Source organism: Artemia sp. Qi Xiang Cuo, chromosome 5 (genome assembly GCF_049724085.1).
Source record: "Artemia sp. Qi Xiang Cuo chromosome 5, ASM4972408v1, whole genome shotgun sequence".
Classification (NCBI taxonomy): Eukaryota; Metazoa; Arthropoda; class Branchiopoda; order Anostraca; family Artemiidae; genus Artemia; species Artemia sp. Qi Xiang Cuo.
This window is the reverse complement of record NC_142798.1, coordinates 59909726-59928949: the sequence shown is the minus strand read 5'-3', so window position 1 is coordinate 59928949 and position 19224 is coordinate 59909726. Positions and strand designations below refer to the sequence as shown.

Sequence of the window (19224 nt, the reverse complement as noted above, 5' to 3'; positions counted from 1 at the left end):
TTATCAGTGGTAGCTCAATTGCACCGCTGTGTTTATTCAAAAGTTTGTATGCCGTTGATGATACGTCATTTCGTAGGGTAACACTACAGTATTAATATCCTAAAGCAATTCATTATATAGTTCCCGACTTTCACCAAAGCTGTGGTGTAAGTGCTTTTGAGGTTGATGCTTGCAAGTCCGATTACAGAATTGTGATACCACCTTCGGAAAGAAAAACAGTCTTTAGACGTTTGTCAAGAGTACAACTTGAAATGAAGATAACTCGTCATGACAGACTTCCGGAAGAAGTGATGGAGGGAGTTCAGGCCTAAAAAGTGTAACAAGGGGTCCATCGGCGAACTTCGGACTCAGTTGGGCTCAGTTGGGGGTTGAGAACGTCCCTTCTAGGAGTAGGAGAAGGAGACTTAAGTTAAAAAGTGTATGATGGTCCCTGATATTTGAGCCCCCCGGCTTGATCCCATATAAAAGGGTCATATGGTCAGAAAAAATCAAACTCTTTTGTAAAAAGGAACTTTATTTTTAATAACCGATGCATTTTAATCAAACGTACACACAGGTATGTACATATGGATTCAAAATAAAAATCTTGAAAAAATCTAAGCATGTAACAATCAATTACTAATTTTATTATTACATTAGACTGATAGGACAAATAAGTAGGCAAATTATAATTTTTTATTCGGGATGGAGGATCATGATATGGTTAGCGTTTGAAGTAAATGATTTTTAATTTGTAGAGTCCAAGGAAAAGAGCTTTTGACAAAAGCGGGATAATTTAGCCCATGAAGCAAACTTCTCGCTAGCTAAGAAGATGCTTCTTGGTTAATATGATCCTACAAAGAAATTCCCTGCAAACTGGCATCTACCTATATCCTTTCCTGTCCTCTCGCACTTTTTTTTAACAGTCGTTAATGATGAGCTGTTGTAATTACGAGAATTATGCATGACGGGTTGTTACTATGGCCAGTTGTCTCCGGGGTTTTCCCTTGACAAGTTGTAAAATAAACGAGCGCTTTCCGGACACACTTTCTTGTATATAGAAATATATAGAAGACTATATAAAAATATTGGAATATATATCTGTATATAGAAATATATAACTGTATGTAACTTTATATAAACTGTGTATAGCTGTGTATAAAGTATATAGCTGTACATGGAAAACTTCCTTGTTTTATAAAGTACAGAGGCAGGTAAATGAACATTTCGAGGCAATCAAATATCAAATCCTGAAAATCACTGAATGTGGCACTGGTCTAGCTCACCAACTGATCTTTTAAATATTAAAGAAGTTTGCCTGGAAAGGAATCGTTTATCTGCCATCATTAGTCAAACCCTCCCCCCCCCCCTCACTACCTATAATTAGTTTTTTTTTTTGTATAATAGTAACAAAGGAAGAGTAATTGAATAATAGTGACAAAGGGAAAAATGATGTGAATATTATTTCAAATGGGTAAATGTGACTTGGAAAAAAATTTGTAAGTCACGTTTGCTCCCTTCTATCCACCTTTTCCATACCTCAAAAGAACGAAATGAAATAATGTCACGAATTCTGCAAGACCACGATGTGTGACCTATGACCCGAAGTGTCCCTATTCTTCCTCTAAATCATAATTCTTTTAGTTTCCTGCCTCCTTCCCTGTTTAAATAAACAATGACCATTGCCACTAAGCACAACTCTAAGATGACGTATCTGGTTTGAACCTCCTATTCTTTTTTTTTTTTTACCATAGAACAGTGAGCTGTTTTATTTTAGGCCCAGTTTTCCTCGCAACGATTTTTCTTTGTGAGGAAAATTTTATTGGCAAAAGCTCCAGACACAGATTGAAGTCTAAAAGAAATAAAAAAATTGACATACTTTCATGAAGGTAGATTCTAGCTCGTAAGAATAAGCTCATATAAATAGGAATTAGAAATGAAAGAACGAATTTGAAGATTCGCGTGTGAAAATATAAGTAGTATAAAAACGCGTTTTGCTTGAAAGTAAACCCAAAGCCACGCATGAAAAAAATGCTTACGGCACTACTACGGTTCAGCCAAAAAAAGACTGAATTTAGCTGAATTTACAGCTGCATAACTTGCACATTCAGTTTTTCAATAATATGTAATTCAAGGAAGAAGTGCAAGAGATTTCTATTTGTTATCACCAAATTCTCGTGTTTTGATGCCAATCTTGAAAGAAGTGCCAATTATTTCTGATATTTTAAAGATCTAAGCCGCTATGGGATGGATAAATACAAACTTTTTTGTTTGTTTTCTAAAATAAAGCTGTAGTAAGTCAAAGACTTGTCGCAACAGTAAAAACAGAGACTCAGAATAGTAAGGACAAATTCTACTAAACAATAATAGATAAAGTAGAGGCACATATTAACAAACCGATTGGTAGAAGAATAGTGACTATTTTTGTTTTTATTCCGTTCGGTAGGGTAAATTTTAACATTGATGCTCTCTTGTTGAAGAGTAATGACTAAACTGAAAACGGAAATATGCAAGCCACTTGGGGGGGGGGGGGGGCGGCAAGTGCTCCCCCTTAGACTGTGAAAAATACCTTTTTATTTCTATTTCTTAACTGTTTTATAATTTAGCTGTGCTATATTAAAGCAGTGAGACTGGCCGACCGGTTGTTTTTGTTTATCCCCCCTGTGCTTCGTTTTTTCACAGCTATTGATTAGTACTGTACTTCTAGAACTCCTAAAAAAGGTGTTAGATCGAAACACAAAGTACACCATTAGAATCGTCTTGTCCGACATCCCTGTAAAGAAAACTTACATTACCTTTGCTTTAAAAACAAGGAAAATCCATTAGCTTGAAAAGCTAGGAAAGTGGCTGAACCAAGATATTCAGCATCGAAAACACCTTTTTTTCCGTTTCTCCTCCTCTGTTTAATGGCTCATTTTAAAGCGAAATTGTTACATATAGTGCCTTTTGTAATTAAATTTTTTTTTTATATAAGTAATTTTAATAGTTGTTGCAGTGGTAGCTGAAACTTCGTAAATTCTCGTTCCTGCGGTTGTTGCTAATTAAGATAAATAAGATCTATGGTTACCCCCTGTTTTAGGTGTATTTTCTCAATGTGCTTATGTTTTTTTTTATCTTCATTTGAAAAATCGAAAAAATCCTTGCCCCCCCCCCCTACATTTTCGTGAATTGGCGCCACTTAACAGAGGTGTTGTATTCAGCAATGGGACCAACCAAGGACTGATGAAGCGTTATAAAATGTTCAAGATTCGATATACGAAAGCAGTGGTTAATAGTGTGGGGACAAAAATTTGATGCTTTTATCACTTGAGACGCATGTTTTCAAACTTTGACATTGTGTCGAAGGTTCTGAATAGTGGAGTGAAATGCCACTAAACACAGGGAGTGAAGACGACAAAGTATTAGCCACTATTACGTGCTGACATCTATCACACACAAAAATAAGAAATCCATGATTAAACATAATTTCGAGTTCTATAGGTTTTACACTTGAACAAGTACCGGTAGAGACAACTTCTTGAAAGCTATTGGCAAACCAAAATAGAGACAATTATCGGGGGGGGGGGTTAAGGGAAGGAAGGCCTATCTATATATATTTAAGAACTCGCTTGAAAACTCTCCAAACCTAACTGGGTAAGGGGAATAAAAAAAAAGTGGGCTTATAAAATAAAACTCATTTTTAGTGACCGAATCGTCAATTCAACAACTCTAAGACGGGCTTGAACAAAACTTTAGACTAACTCTCTAAGAGCTTCTCTTAAACTCTCGACGATCTAGCTAAAAAACGTATATACTCACAAAAAGTAAGGTTGCCTCTGACGCGGCCCAGTGTAGGCGCGGTCCAATCAAACAATGAAATCCATAATTGGATTCGACAATATCCATGAACTAAAATCAATGGGGAAAGATTCACCAACCTAGTATGATGACTCATACAGAATATTAATGCTATAAGCCAACACATTTTCTATGTCATACTTAAGCTTGAAAAATTAATGCATTTGAAGCGCAATTGAAAGAAGTCCATATAAGAGAATTTACAGCGCGGGTGAAATTACTTTTCATATAGAAGAAGCGAGACATTTATTTGATAATTAGTGCCAGGGGCCAACAGCAATTAAATTCCAAACCATTATCAGCTATTTACTGAAAGCCAGTCATAACTTCCAGAAGTTATGAATTTGATCTACGTATTCAGAAACCTTGCAGGGCAGGCTGCCAAAGACTGTTTATCCAAAAGGAATCCTACAGTCCTCTGACAAGGAATTCTCTAATATATGTGAAAATATAGAGGCGATCAAAACTGGTCGATAATTAATAAATAATGGCTTTATATATCTGTAAATCGTATGTTATACGTATGTAAGTCTTGTAAATTGGTTCTATGACTGTTTTTTTCCTATCTTCTATTTTATATTTATTAATTTTTTTATCTGACTAACTGCATTTTTATAGCTTAGCTCTAATAGCATATTTTAAAGCAATAAAGAACTGTTTAAAGTTACCGCCCAGGCGTATACGCCTTCTTTATAGTTTTTTCTCACACCGTGGTGAAATAAAAAAGATAATATTATATTTGAATTTTCTCTATATTTCGCCTTTTATTGCTACGATCGTTCGTGTTTTTGTAACTTTTTTCAATATTTACTAATTTGAACTCTAGAAAAAAATCATTGAAAGAGGTATTATTTCAACTAGAAAAAGGTGCGACCTTTTTCGCCTCTACGCTCTTCCTGTGAGCTCTTTAAAGTTGAGATATTAAGTAGTTAAAAGGATTCTATAAACCATTGTATCAGTGGATGAGTTGCTTTAGCTCTCTTAACTCCGTATTGCTTTATTTTTGGGTATCATGTAGTGTTCAATTCATTAGAATAGGAACTTTTCTGCTAGTCAGGGTTCTCAAATAAAATACATTGAAAATTTAAAAATTGATATCTTTCCCTTCCACGGTATCCTAATTCAGGGCATCATAAAATAAGTATAGTTGTAATTATAGCACAAATCTACCAATGGGGTCGAAACTCAGGGTTTATTTCAGTTGAGGTTACGTGAAGTTTAGTTGATAAAATTTTAATAAGTTACTATGATATAGAATTATTACTTCCCTGAAAATTTGAATTTTTGTTTTATTGCAGTTTTACAAATCTTAATGGTAAATTTGAAAAAAGCAAGACTATAACTAGGTAACTTTTAGTTTGGATGCAATTGCAGGTGTTCTGCCTCTACTAGTGCAGCTTCTGCATGGTGGTGACCTAATTCCTCCGGGAACCAATATCAATTCGCCTCAAAGTCCTCCAGACTCTGAGGCACGTCGTAGAGCCTCTCTGGCTCTTCGAAATGTAGTGCTAAATCAGGTTGATGACAAAAGAACGAGGAAAGAAGCGAGAATACTAAAACTTTTGGAAACAGTTCGAAATTATAGTGACTATCTGAGAGAGAAAATGCAGGAGAAAAAAGTAGCATTTCCAGACGAAATAAAAGGAATGATTGATGATCGTAAGTATTACCCTTTTTATAAATTGTTCATTTTTACTTAAATTTTTCAGAAATGCTGTCATCATCTTCAGGGTCATAATAAGCGATAAAACTACTTAATTCTTTCAAATAAAAAAAAATATTATATAACCTTCACAGCATTTATCTAGTACTGAGAAAATCTATTAACGATTTTTTTTTTTTTGCAGTTGTAAGACAGTGAGAAAATTAACTGATTGATAAAAAGATCTTTATGTTGATTAAAAACAAATAAACGATCAAATGGGGATAAGTCCATTTATTAGACAGTGAAAACAGATACAAAGGTCTGGATATTTCAACTACATACACAGCGATCGCCATCAGCAGAAATACAAAAGCACTAAATTAAAACTAACATATTTATTCATAACGAAACAATAACTTCCGGTTCATTCACTAGATTTGTCTGAGAGAGCTCAATAACTGGGTTCATCCAAAGTCTTGAGTTGTAAATTTCATCTTACAGACGTTATGTACAGGTAATTTTACATTTAATCTGGTGCCTCTCTAATAATAAGAGAAACTTACCGGGAATAATCAACAGATTTAGTCACCGTTTCATTTTATATCCCAAGTATAATAATTTATATAATTAATTATTTTATACAATTTATATAAAATATTTTTAGTTTAAAATAAAGTATAAATTTTCAACTTTAAATAAAGTTTCAGTTGCAAGATAATTTAAGTCTGAAAGTTTCGGCTTTAAAGCAAGATTCTAAGTGTGAAGATTTCACTTCAGCTTTTTCGGAAAATATCTTTAATTTTCCAGACCATTTTTTTGTTCGATAATGTCTCTTTGATTTCTAGGGACCGGGGTTTAAAGGAAAATTTTCGCGAAACTCTTGAAATTAAGAAAATTTTATTCAGGAATATAGCTTTAAAGAGTGACAAGGGCGAATTTGGTTTGAACTCTATCTACGATAATTTATTAAAATCTGATAGAGTAAAGTTCAATTCACCCAATGTAATTAACCTTTGTCCAAGTGTTAGTTCATTCAATGCTAACGAACCGGATCCAAGAAGGTCAAAGAGACTAGCTTCCGTTTTTGCTTTGGAAAGAATTAGATTATTAAACAATATGCAGTTTTATTTTATTTCATACATAAACTATTGTTTTCAATTATTTAGTTTAGTTTTACTACTGATGACGGTCACTCCATATGTGACCGAAATTTTAGCATTTTTGAGAAATTATCCCGGTTTGTGAAAGTTATCACTGTCTATTAAAAGAATTTTATCCCTATTTGAACTTTTTCTTATCTTTATCTTCAGCTGCAAGATTTTGGTTCTGGAGCAAAACAGCCTAAAGAAACTTTGCACGATCACCTTTATATTTTAACACACAATAAAACTATGTAAATAAAAAAATATCCCCATAAAAACCTGTAAAACTAGATGGCCATCTACGATTTAGTAAACAGAACGCAAATTTCGAATATTTTGTTTTTCTTTTTGGTCACAGCATAAAAGAAGCAAAAAATCAAAATACTGAACAAGTTTATCGGAAAAAGCCAAGCAACTTCTTAGAGTTAATGCATTTCTGACTTTCAAATCGATTTCACATGTTAAAAGAACACTTTGTCGGTATTTTGAGAGGTCGAATAGTAATTTTTGAAGCAATTTGTTGATTTTTCAGTAAGGCTCAAACGATCGTCTAGCCTCTTGAGGGTTTGAGGAGGTGGCAGATTTAGGTTTTTTTTATAGTGATTTCTGTCCGTTTTAAGTTGAACTTCTAATTGACTTTTTTTCTGCTCATTTTAGGTTCTAATATCGTTCTTTACTTTTTTCCAAATATTGATGTTTAAAATTTGTTTAAATTAATCTTGTAAAAACTTTAACATGTTTCATGATCCAGTACGTGGCTCTCATCGCAACAGATTAAGCTACATCTTACTTTAGAAGACGAATTAGGCCTTTAACCCTTGTAATTTGGTCCTAACTTCCCTAATTGTTCAAAATATTTTTTTTAATAGGCTCTAAGCTTGAAAATTTAGACTTAGCCTATTTTCATAGCCTACAACTATTTATTTGTGCCATTTTTAATCTTAACTCTTTTTTTACCTAAAAGCCAAAAACTACCACCCTAAAAGCCAAATTATTCCTTTTGAAGACACATGGGTCCTACCAATGTAAAATTTCCCGCATGAACACGGGATTCAACTCAGGAAAAGATAAAACTGACCCTGTACTGGGTAGTGGTGTCTACAGAGACCCGTGTTCAGGCTCGGAATTTTACATTGGTAGGACCCATCAACAACTAGGTGAACGTTTGCATGAACACAAAATTTCAATAGATAAGTCCCTGAGATTGGAAAATAAAAATGACAACTTTGATTCTCAATTAATATTTTCGCCCGGTCTAACTTGAGAAAACCTATTTGCACATCAAATGAAGACCAAATTTGTAGACCAGCTAAAGCTATAGCAAAACATAGGATTATTGCACAATATTGTTTGTATATTTCTTTTTTATTAATTCTAATCTGGTTTTTATTTGTTTTCTGTTCTATTGTTGGCAAGCATACTTTAAAAGGCTTGTTGTTCATTGTTTCTTTATCCTTTTCTTTCTTTTTTTTTAACGCTGAGAATGACATGGCGGAGGTCCTTGTCGAAATATTTGCTTATTTCTTCGTTTTCATGGTTCGCCACTGGCTGACAAAATCCTCGTTTTTTTAACCCTTGTTTTAGTTTATTTTTCATTTTGTTATTTTCTTTCCTCTCTGAGTTTCATTTGTCATGCATAGCCAGTGTGGTCTTAGAATGTATTTATATATAAAAAAAGAATATCCTGCGTAATTACCAATCAGTAATAACAGAAAAAACGTATACGATGATGTTAGAAATATTCGATCATTGGATATTCCAACGTTGGTTTTAAAGTCCAATAAAGATCTTGTGCCTACAAATATACTGAGAGGTCGGGGGGGGGGGAGCTCTAACCTCACCAAGGTTGGTATGAAGACCCCCTCTCCCCAGAAGTAATTGAGTTTGGGTCTTTGTATTTATTACATATCCTGTTTTGCGTCTTTAAATTTATTTTGATTGCTCCCCTCCCCTTGGTGTAATTGGATATCAGACATGCAAAAGACTTATGCAACTTGTCTGTCATCTGGGAACCAAAAAAATATGTAAAATACCGTATTGTATGAAATTCCGGTTTTGGAATGTCTTGGAGTTTCATAGCCTAATAGAAAAGATATCATGGTGTAACCAGTTTTGTCTCATCTCAGCTTGGCTCAATCATAACTACCTTATTGATACATGTTGACTTCTATAGTGTTTTCTTTAGTTTGAGCTTCCGGGCCCGTTGTTCTATATCACGTTGTAACGAGCTTGTTTTATAGCTGATATGCAGAATCATCCTGGAGGGGCAGTTGCTTCTTTGCTGAAATTCAGCTTTGAAGAGGAGCATCGAAGTGCCATTGCTCATTTGGGAGGACTCCATGCCTTGGCAGAACTGCTTCAGGTATGCAGACTCATAATATTCCTTGTGTTTCAACTAAAACTTTATTCTTTTAGTTTTCCTTTATTCTTAAAGTTTTGATGTCTATACCAATTCTGGTAGACGAAGAAATGTTTTTTATTTTTTATTTTTCTCTACATCAGTTCTAGATATTCTATTTTTTTTTTTTTTTTTTTTTTTTTTTTTTTTTAAATTGACGCCTGACTATTTTCTGTTTTACTATTGTACTAAGTTTTCTGAAAAGCAGAAATTCTGCTAATATCGTGATTGATCTAGTTTCGCAGAAACTTACCGTCGAGCGTTTGATTTTTACTATGTTTTGATATTACGGAAGACGACGTTTTGATTACATGTACTTGCTCAAAATAAAATAAAGCTCACCAAGTAGATGTTTTTTTTGTTTTGTTTTTTCAGAGAACTTAGTTATTATTCTGCTTAAAAGTTAACAAAATTAGAATTTTCATGATCATTATCTTAGAAACAAAATGCTTTGATTGGAAGAAGTAGATGAAAATACAGAAAAACACTTTGCGAGAACGGATTTCATATATTTTATAACTGGAGATATCTTGATCAGAAAATTATTTTATCCCAAATAAAAAAAGAGCAAGCTAATACCAAGAACAACTGCAGAGAAAGAGAACTTTAATATTATAAACTCCTCTCTTCTTTCTGTTTTTTCTCCTGTCTCTTCCCTTCACCCCTCACCCAATTTTCTCTCTTTTCTTTCTCTGTGTATAAATAAGTAATTATTTTTATTGCAAAATGTATTGCTATAACTGTGGCTCATTCAATTATTTCAAGCGACAGCACCGCAAAAGAAGTCAAAATATTTTGATTTTAGGTTGACGTGGAGGCTCATGGAATTAACAATGATAATCAGTACTGCCTAACAATGAGACGCTATGTCACAATGACACTTACCAACCTCACATTTGGAGATAGCTTGAACAAATCCTTACTTAGTGCCATCAAAGGTTTTCTAATCTCCATGGCAAAAATGATGATGACCCCGTGTGAAGAACTGCGACAGGTAAGCAATCTTCAATCAACAGTCTATAAAAAGAAAGAAATTTAGCTTTTTGTAAAAAATAAGCATAAACAAGCCTGTAATTAATCAAAGGCTCTGAAATGCTTATGAATGGGCTAGTTCAAACGGCTATTCAAAATAATATCCAAAAATTTTATATTACTGGATTTTAAATTGTCTCGACGGTCGTAATGAGTCCAAAGAGGATTAAGATGGCCCTCTAAAAATTTAAAAACGGATAAAGAAAAGAAAAATAAAAAAACACAGAAATGACTGTTACAAATAAAGTCGAACTTTTGCGTTCCTTTGTGCCCGATCAACGTGGTTTGAATGAAGAATAATAGTGTAAGTCTATTTTTTCTTTAAATCGAAAGTTTTTAAGTCGCTAGTCCCAATCATTTTGTTTTTTAACTGATGATAAGTGCTTTACTTTGTTTCCTGAAAAGAAGAATGTCTACTATTTCCTCACAAATCTGCTTCATCAGGAGTAAGATTTATGACGGAAAGAGTGACTAACATAATTTTGAAGAGTTTGTACACTTCAATCCAAGGAAGATAGCGCATGTGTAAGATTGCACTCATTGATAAAAAAAAAAAGCATAGACAGAAATTATACTCATGGAAAGCTCTTGCCAGTGAAGATTTCACCTATAGAAATTATAGCCATGAGCGGATGTAATGGCTTGTGAATATTATCACGCAAATAATTTAGGGAGTGCTACCAAATTATTAAATATTAATCATTAAAAGTAATTAAGATTGCAATGTGACTGTTCCAAATCAAAACACTAAGTACAAATTTCACGAATTGCATTTGATGTCTAACGAAGCTGGTATTTAAGTTTGTCCGAGCTTGTTGATTACAAATCTGAGGCTAATATTGTGATAGTGAATTGCAACATCAAGATATGTTAAGTACGTGTTTCACAAATAATATTTAATTTTGGCCAAAGTTAGTATTTAAGAATTTCTGAGATTGTTAATTACAAGTCTGACTAATTACAGAACTTTGATAGTATCTACAAATATAAACCTATTGCTCGTTGGGTTTAATGCTTCAAGTGCGTCAAAAACAGATGAATTGTTGGTAAACCTCCGTTCGAGCTCAGATGTCATTCTATAACTTCAAACGGCATCTGTATGAAGATTTTCGATACTGATATTACAATATAGAAACACTTTAACTGGTGTTGCTAGCAAATTTTAATAGCCAAAACAACTGTTATTAATATATGCAAAACTTGATCTGTTAAAAACGACCAGAGAAGAGGGATTTCCATGAAAAGTAGAAAACCGAATCTGAAACTTCAAATGAACAATGGCCAGTTAGAAAATACACCTAATATACCGATATGCCGTTTTAAACCCTACAAAGAAGTTAGAGAGTTGTTTTTGCTTTATTAAAGCAAATGTATGATTACGAAGTTGTTACTTGGAACTTAAAAAATATAATGCGCTCAAGCTTCCAGGAATTATTTTTTTTAAATTAGCATATGTGTAAAAACAAATTTAGTTCTTCTAGAGTAATGTGTAACATATTTTCATCAGTGGTTTCTTACTTCAAATCCATATCTATCAAATGTATAGAAATCAATGGAGTAAATTCAACTTCCACCTAGAGCTTTTTTTAATGAAGTACAAATTGCACTCTAGCCTTTCGGGGCCCTGAAGAATAGCAAGAACACACTTATTTAGGCTTAAATTTTTCGACACATAATATTTCATTTAGTTTTAGTGACGATTCATTTAGTTCTACGATTCTAAAGCGATCTTATTTTTATTACAGTTTTCCTCTTTTTTTCGTCCTTTTCAAATTTACAGGGAAACTATTGACTAAAAATTAAACAAACCATCTAGTTTTTAGTAAAGCTCAAATGAGAGTCTAGCCTTTTGGGGGTTTGAGGGACGACAATATCCCTTATTTGTGCTAATTAATGTTCATTTTGGTAATTGTTTTATTAACGTTTTTTAGACTTTTGATTCATGTGATATTTCTGTAGGTTTATGCAAGCGTTATTCGGAACCTATCCTGGCGTGCTGATATGAGAAGCAAAGAATTTCTCAAAGATTCTGGAATTGTTCGATCTCTAATGATAGCTGCTATGCAGACTACTAAGGAAAATACCCTGAGGGCCATTTTGTCTGCTTTGTGGAATCTCTCGGGACATTGTAGCGAAAATAAGGTATCCAACCTTTTCTTTTTTCTTGACTTCATATCGCGTATGGCGCAATACCATACATACGTACGGTGGCCTTGTAGTTACTTTAGGATTTAACATAGTAATCTCAATGGGCCATATATACGTAGCCTATAAGTAAATCCATGAGTTATAGATACTCTTGTTATGAATAAACGGTTCCAAGAGAAATCCAAGTTTTTTTTTTAAGGAGCGGTGGGATATGGACGATAATAGGAAAGGAAACGGCAGATATGGGAACTGATGTTCGCGTTGCATCCTAAGTTAGAAAAAAGAAGTAAACTTATAAAAACAAAAGAAAACTAAAAAATCCAACAACCTAAAAAGCAAAGATTGAAAGCCATTGATTTATTACCGTAATGGATATCTGAAAAAAAAAAAAAAACAACAGAAAATGTAATTCGTGAGCTGGTAAACAATATCCACGCAGCAGGCAATAATGGTGGATTATCCTAGGGAATATAAAATAACAAAGATAATCTCTGGGAAGCTTTTGCTGGTAGCATGTACGAAAAATAGATTGGAGGTCTGGAAATCCCGGACTGTTTATAGCCTGTTATTAGTCAACATGTATAAGACCAAAATCGCAAAATAAAATAAAACGAAGACTTCAACCAAGAAAATAGGAACAATTGCTTAACTTACAATTGAGGCTATGCGCAAATGAGCATTTTTCTGAACCTGTAAGAATCCAAAAACCAAGTTCATTTGTCTTTTGGAATCATTTCAATCGTGCTTTGGAATCATTGTAATAAATCAAAAAAATTGTTTTTAATCCAAATCCTGTTCCTCTCCTAAGGAGTTTCATGTTGTATCCTAAGAGTATGGGTAACGTACGAGAGTGGGAACTGGCGCTAGTATCGACCAAAAACCACGAACGCCATCTTTCGTTCGGTGTTTCTTGGTATTTATAGGTATGGTGATCAAATAAACTTAGTACAATTAGTGCAATTGTCAAAGTTGGTGTTGTAACACTTGTAAGTGTCTGACTTCAGTTTTTCAAAGAAAAGAAAATTGTGAAGTATGAAACAAAATTCATGAGATACCAATCTTTAGATGGTACTGATAGTTTTCTTCAACACTGGCGGCAGTTCCCACTCTTTTATATTACCTGCACTCTTTGGGCATTATTATATCATTAATATAGCATACTTCCTGGCTGACTATTCAGTGTCATAGAACCTTTCAGGTCAATGGCACAAGAGATAGAAGCGAACCCCTTGGACTTGGTTAACATTCACAAAAAAGAACAAAAACAGTGGATTTTTTAGGATTAGATTCCAAGAAAATACAGAAGAGGCTATCTTGGACATCTGTAGATAGTACCGAGAAAGAATATCATTAACTTTTAAGATAAGATAACATAATTTTATTTCACAAAAAAAAATACAGAACATTTTTTGCTGCACCTGTTAAGAAAACCCCTAAGGGCCTGTTGGGAGTAGATGTGAAGTCTTCTATTCTATGTATTCTAAAAAAAATACTATTTTATATTATTCTATTTGTAAGTTTTACTAAATCCACACATATACAAAAAACATTCTACTTACACAACACACATACATAAATTCTATTCTTTTGTAAGGAAAAATCTCTTCGTTGTGTCCATGAAAACTACTTGATGTCGTCCTGTTTGTATCGTAGACAGTATTATATTTCATACACAAGGAACAAAATTTCTTATTACAAAAGAAGCTATAGTTGTATTTCTATAAGGATATACTCGAGTTAATGTTCCCTTCGGATCACGACTATGGGGATCACTATTAATGGAAAAAATATTTTCGAAAGAAAAGGGAAGCAAATTTATAATATATTTATACTGTGCCTATGTATGATCATTAAGGAAATTATTATAGGAAAGACTCGCACAGCAACTGTACTGAACTGATATATATGAGTCAGCTGTGGTTGTGAAACATGGTTGTGCCTACTGAGATATTAAAATGACGTTTTTTATATATATTTAAAAAGAGTGCAAATATCAAGAAATAATCAATTAGACCTGTAGCATCTATTAAAAATTTGGTACATATCAGATCGGTTTATCTTGTAGTCAATTTCTCTATAGATAATGAACTTACTTCTTTTACGATACACGTGCTTATAGCCATTTGAATGTGGTCTAACCATACAGTTTAGAATCAGTTTGTGAAATAACTACTGGAATTATACCTTTTTCTAGCTCTGCTGAGTTAGAACATTCTATGTGCTGTCTCGTCCTTTAATATAGCATGATCCGTTAAGGCTGGCTTAGAACTTGTTTGGCATTATATGTGCTACTCTTCATCCAATTCCTGGAAATTTGTATTTCCATTTGAATGTGTCCACCTATAGTTTATACGTATATCCATTGTTTAGGCATTTATCCAAAGGGGTCGAAACATAGTACCTCAACATATTGCCAATTTTTCTGTAATAATCCTTATTGCATGGTTTTTTTTTTCGCTGCTATGGCAGCTCTGTTCTTCTCGCCCCAAAAAAAGTACACACTTTCAATGAGCGTACAGCGCAGAACCTTGGGTGGTGAAAGGAGATTGAGCGTTTTTCAAGCAATAGGGTTGGAGATATTTTTGAATACTTCTTTTGGTCTAAATTTATATTTTAAAGTATGTCTTCCAATGCTAAGTTATATAAGACATCCGTCAGCCAAATCAGGAGAGGTGGGAATTCTATTTCTATATCCTTGGTGTCTGTAACTATCTCTTCCTTTTTAATTATTTTGTTACGAATGATAACTTCAATGATAAATACTAAGTCTTAAGACGGAGTTTCAAGTTTTAGATACAGAAAAGCTCTCAAGATTAAGTGACTAAAACACAATTCCATGCTTTTGGTTAATTTTGCAAGACTTGTAAATATAGCAGGACACAGAACCGGATTTTTCGGGAGAAGATGAGAAAAAAATATATTTTGAGGCTAATTTGTTTAATTCAATTAGAAGGCCTTTGGAGCAATTTTAATGAAGGAATTTACATAATTTAAAGGATCTTGGAGAGATTTTAAATAAAGGATAAAGACCCTCCAGAGCCAGCGTTTCAGTTGCTAGTTCTGTTTTGCAGGGACAGACAGCTAGTCTATAGCCCAACCCAGTAGCAGTTTTAGGTCTCGTAATCTGGGGGAAGGGGGGGGGGCAAGGTATACCACAGTGTCCGGATCCCTAATTTGTTAAAATGATTTTACAATTCTATATTTTGATTCCTTGTTTGAAGCAATATTGAAATACAGGCTTAGAATCAACATGAAATAGTAGCAAAAAAAATACTTTTTTAAATAAGTTATTTTGTGATAAGGAAAAAATAATGCGTATTGATTCATAAGAACATTTGTTTGATTGACTGTATTTACATGATTTACTTATTAGTTAAGGTTTACAAAGTTATTTACATGGTCCATGTTTATAAATGTGGCTTTTCTCTTTCAAATTTGCTGAACTATTCTAGGATTTCGTCACGCTTCTTTAAGAGCTTTTCACTTTTCTTCCAATTGATAAAATCGAAAGATTTGTTAAGCGTTGTGGAGTCATTGTACATCTCAGGTAAGTTTTCAGTCTTTTCATTATCGAAAAGCATCTTTCAGCCGCAGCACTGATTACAGAGCGAGTGGACAGAATTTTTGCAATCTTTGCAAAATTAGGGTATAAAAGTCTGTTGAAACAAAGCTAGTAGAATTCTTTCATGTTTCCTTGAAATTAACATAAAACTTGTTTTGCTAGTTTTACTTGGTACTTTAAACATGTTTGGTCTATAAACGTGTTGTAGTGATCTGCAAAACTATCATAGTATCTACAAATATAAAGCCATTGCTCGTTGGGTTTAATGCTTTAAGTGCGTCAAAAACAGATGAATTGTTGGTAAACCTCCGTTCGAGCCCAGATGTCATTCTATTACTTCAAACAACATCTGTATGAAGATTTTCGCATGAGATTTGTTCTCTCGCCTGTTGTTGACATAAGAACTGATTCACGATACTTGGAGGATACTTGTTGCATACGATTAAAATTTACTTGTGAAGCTTTGTCAGTACATGGTATTACAACTTTGTAAACCAAACAACAAGTTATTGTCCAGCATTCACTCAAGAAAAGCTCTGATCTTTTATTTTGCGGCGGTCTTTTCAAACCATCAATTAATTTATGAGCCCAAAAGTAAATCCAACTTTTGCAAAGCTATTGAGGTTGTGTTAGAGTATTCTAAGATCTCTCCTAAAAACTGAAGGGTGAACATAATATCAAACTGCTTGAGCTGTAGCGGAAATTCTTTAGCGGTAGCAGCTTCCATTTTATCTACAGAACTCCTAAATTCCTCTAGCGCTGAAATTGCAACAACAAGTTAGATTTGAAATACATAACACCTTTTGTATTTGCAGACCCATCGAATATCACTCTGCTGTGGCATTTCGTATATTCTTCTTTTGTGATCATCCTTTTCTTGAGGATCTTTAAATTTTTGATGTCTTGAGAGTAGGTGCTGACTGTCAACTATTTTGACATTTTCGGCTGTGTCAACTATAACTAAATTCAGGCGATGTGCGTAACAGTGCACATAAACACATGTATTTTCTGCCACTTTTATAACCAGAACATTTACTCCACCCAAATGTCCTCTCATTACAGATGCACCACTGTAAGCCTGTAAAATACATATCTTTACATTCAAACCACTCTTCCAAAAAGCTTAATACTTTTAAGCAGAGAGATTTTGCAGTTAGCTCAAAAAGCTCAACAAATCTCAAAAACCGTTCAAACACTTGTTTTGCTTGTATATCAGATGCAAATAGACATTTGTTTCTTTGTACTTATGTCTCTGGCTTCATCAATAATTAAAGCAAAAAACCCATCATTATCTTCACTGACCCCATCAACAATCTTTTTCAGAACTATTCCTGCAGAAATGGTCAAACATTTGTTTTGAGAATCTTTTGACATGTAAGCAGCATTATTTGGAAGACTATCAAAAGCTAACTTAACGTTGTTAGGAACACCCTTCAGTAACTCCACGAGCTCTATAAAACTTACTTTATTTTTGCCTTGAAATTTATAATTTACAGTTCTCTGTGCCCTCGCAAACCGATTCCTTGACGTGCACAAAAAAGTAATACTTTACTGAAAGTACTTGCTACTTTTCTGTTATTTCTAAAAAATTTCAGTAACTTGTTGGCTTAACTTGACTGCAGGTGTTCCTTGAGCTTCTGATGATAAATAACTACTATACGTTATGATCGAATCCTTGTCAGCCTCAGACAGTTCGTGTTTTTTTACATTTTTCACATTGTCAATGTTTTTTACATTGTCAATGTTTTACCAATTGCTATAGCCTGTTTTGATAAAAGTGTCCTCGCTGTTTCCAGATGGACTAGGAAAATGACGGCATGTAAAGTAAATCACTGAATCATTTTCTTTGCAGTATTCAATCCAATTAAATTTGTGGTACCAAAGTGCACTAAGTGATCTAGGAAAATTGTCAAACAGTGTCTTTTTAAGGACAGCATTATAAGGCTGGGTAGGCCCATCAGATTACGACTGACTTATTGCTAGGTTGGTAAAACACATTGGCCTACATGGTTCACATGAACGTAAAGAAGCCTCGTTATTTTGAGAAGAAGGTTAAGATTGTAGAGTCTACTTCAGCATCATCACTATCCCAGTCTTCTTGTTTTTACTGGGAGTTCGTCTGAACATCTGCTGGTCTTCTTGTTCCGATTAAAAAACTTAACAGTAGATGTTGCTTAGCCACCTTTGATATAACCTAAATCTTGAATATGCGGTCAGCACTTCAAGTAACGTTCATTTTGCTATTGCACTTATAAAAGATCACCTATTAAAATTCTATGATTAACTGGACGTATCACATTCATAATCTAAATTACTACGAACAAATGTAACCCTATAACTGTGGGTGATAGACGAAACCGACAGATCGGTGCCAGGAGCGTTGCTAACAAAGAACAATAAAATACCACTTAACTTGTGAGTCACGATTCACGGAGGAAACGAAAGGTAATGATGTTTTAGTGAGATACAAAAAATTACAATGGCGACAACTTTTTAGTCAATTAAGCACCCTAATAGGAATGTGAAAACATAAAATAAAATGATTTAATGTCAGATGTAAAAAAAATGAGGGAGGGGGCTACCGCCCCCTATCCATGCCTAGTATTGCCACTGGCCCAACCTTGCAACAGCGGGAATCCAGCTCTGGACCCCTTATTACCAAAACAGATCATCAATTCACTGTACTTCAACAAGGCTCGTGAAGAGATTAAGCTCACTAAAAGTATACCGAAAATCAGTTTATGTCACTGTTGCTCGTGAGTTTTGAATATTGAATTAAGTTTTAAGACATCTTTCAGAAAGGCTTTATTTCTTTTTAGGTAGAGATATGTCAAATCGATGGATCAGTGGCTTTTTTAGTTGACGCCCTTCTATCCAATACTGTTTCGATCGTGGAAAACGGCGGGGGTATTTTAAGGAATATTTCCAATCACATTGCCATGAAAGAAGAACTTAGGTACCGTTGTATTTTCTTTATTTATGTTATATCTGTATAAGAATGTATAGTTTACAACTATTCGTGGATGTTGATGATTTTTTACACGAGTGGTGTAGAATTCGGCATTTTATCATTATGAGTGTCAAAAACAAAGCAAAAAAGTAGGAAAGGCAAAAATACAATCGTGTGGTTAAAATAATTAGAGTGCGAGTTCTGTTAGTTGAACAATCCCGCTAAGTTGGTCTCGTTTGAATCTTTATGCATTATAATCTAAGAGCATAGCGGGTATTCGCGACGACAAGTCATGTCTTAACGGGGAAAAAATGACAGGCGCAGAAATCTAATGGAATGTGAAGCTGACTTATAAGATCGACTAGTGTAAGTTATCCCGAATATCGACTGAAAAGGCCTTCATTTTTAAAATATTGGCCTAATCAATTCATCTCAATAAACTGGCACTACTAATTGGGTCTCTTTTATAGTTCTGTAAGATTTTCGGTAGACTGTTCATTTTCTGAATATTTTGATTTACGAAATAATAAA

At 33.9% G+C, this 19224-nt stretch overlaps 1 protein-coding gene across 1 annotated transcript in view; it reads left to right on the top strand.

Moving 5' to 3' along the window:
• The window catches only part of LOC148952335 (uncharacterized), a 97867-nt gene that overhangs the window by 29145 nt on the left and 49498 nt on the right, over nucleotides 1–19224 (top strand). Inside the window, exons 6-10 of the mRNA XM_089089790.1 lie at nucleotides 5191–5475; nucleotides 8844–8965; nucleotides 9807–9995; nucleotides 11993–12175; nucleotides 18563–18699. Coding sequence (XP_088945916.1) covers nucleotides 5191–5475; nucleotides 8844–8965; nucleotides 9807–9995; nucleotides 11993–12175; nucleotides 18563–18699 — 916 coding nt within the window. The remainder of the gene's footprint in view (nucleotides 1–5190; nucleotides 5476–8843; nucleotides 8966–9806; nucleotides 9996–11992; nucleotides 12176–18562; nucleotides 18700–19224) is intronic.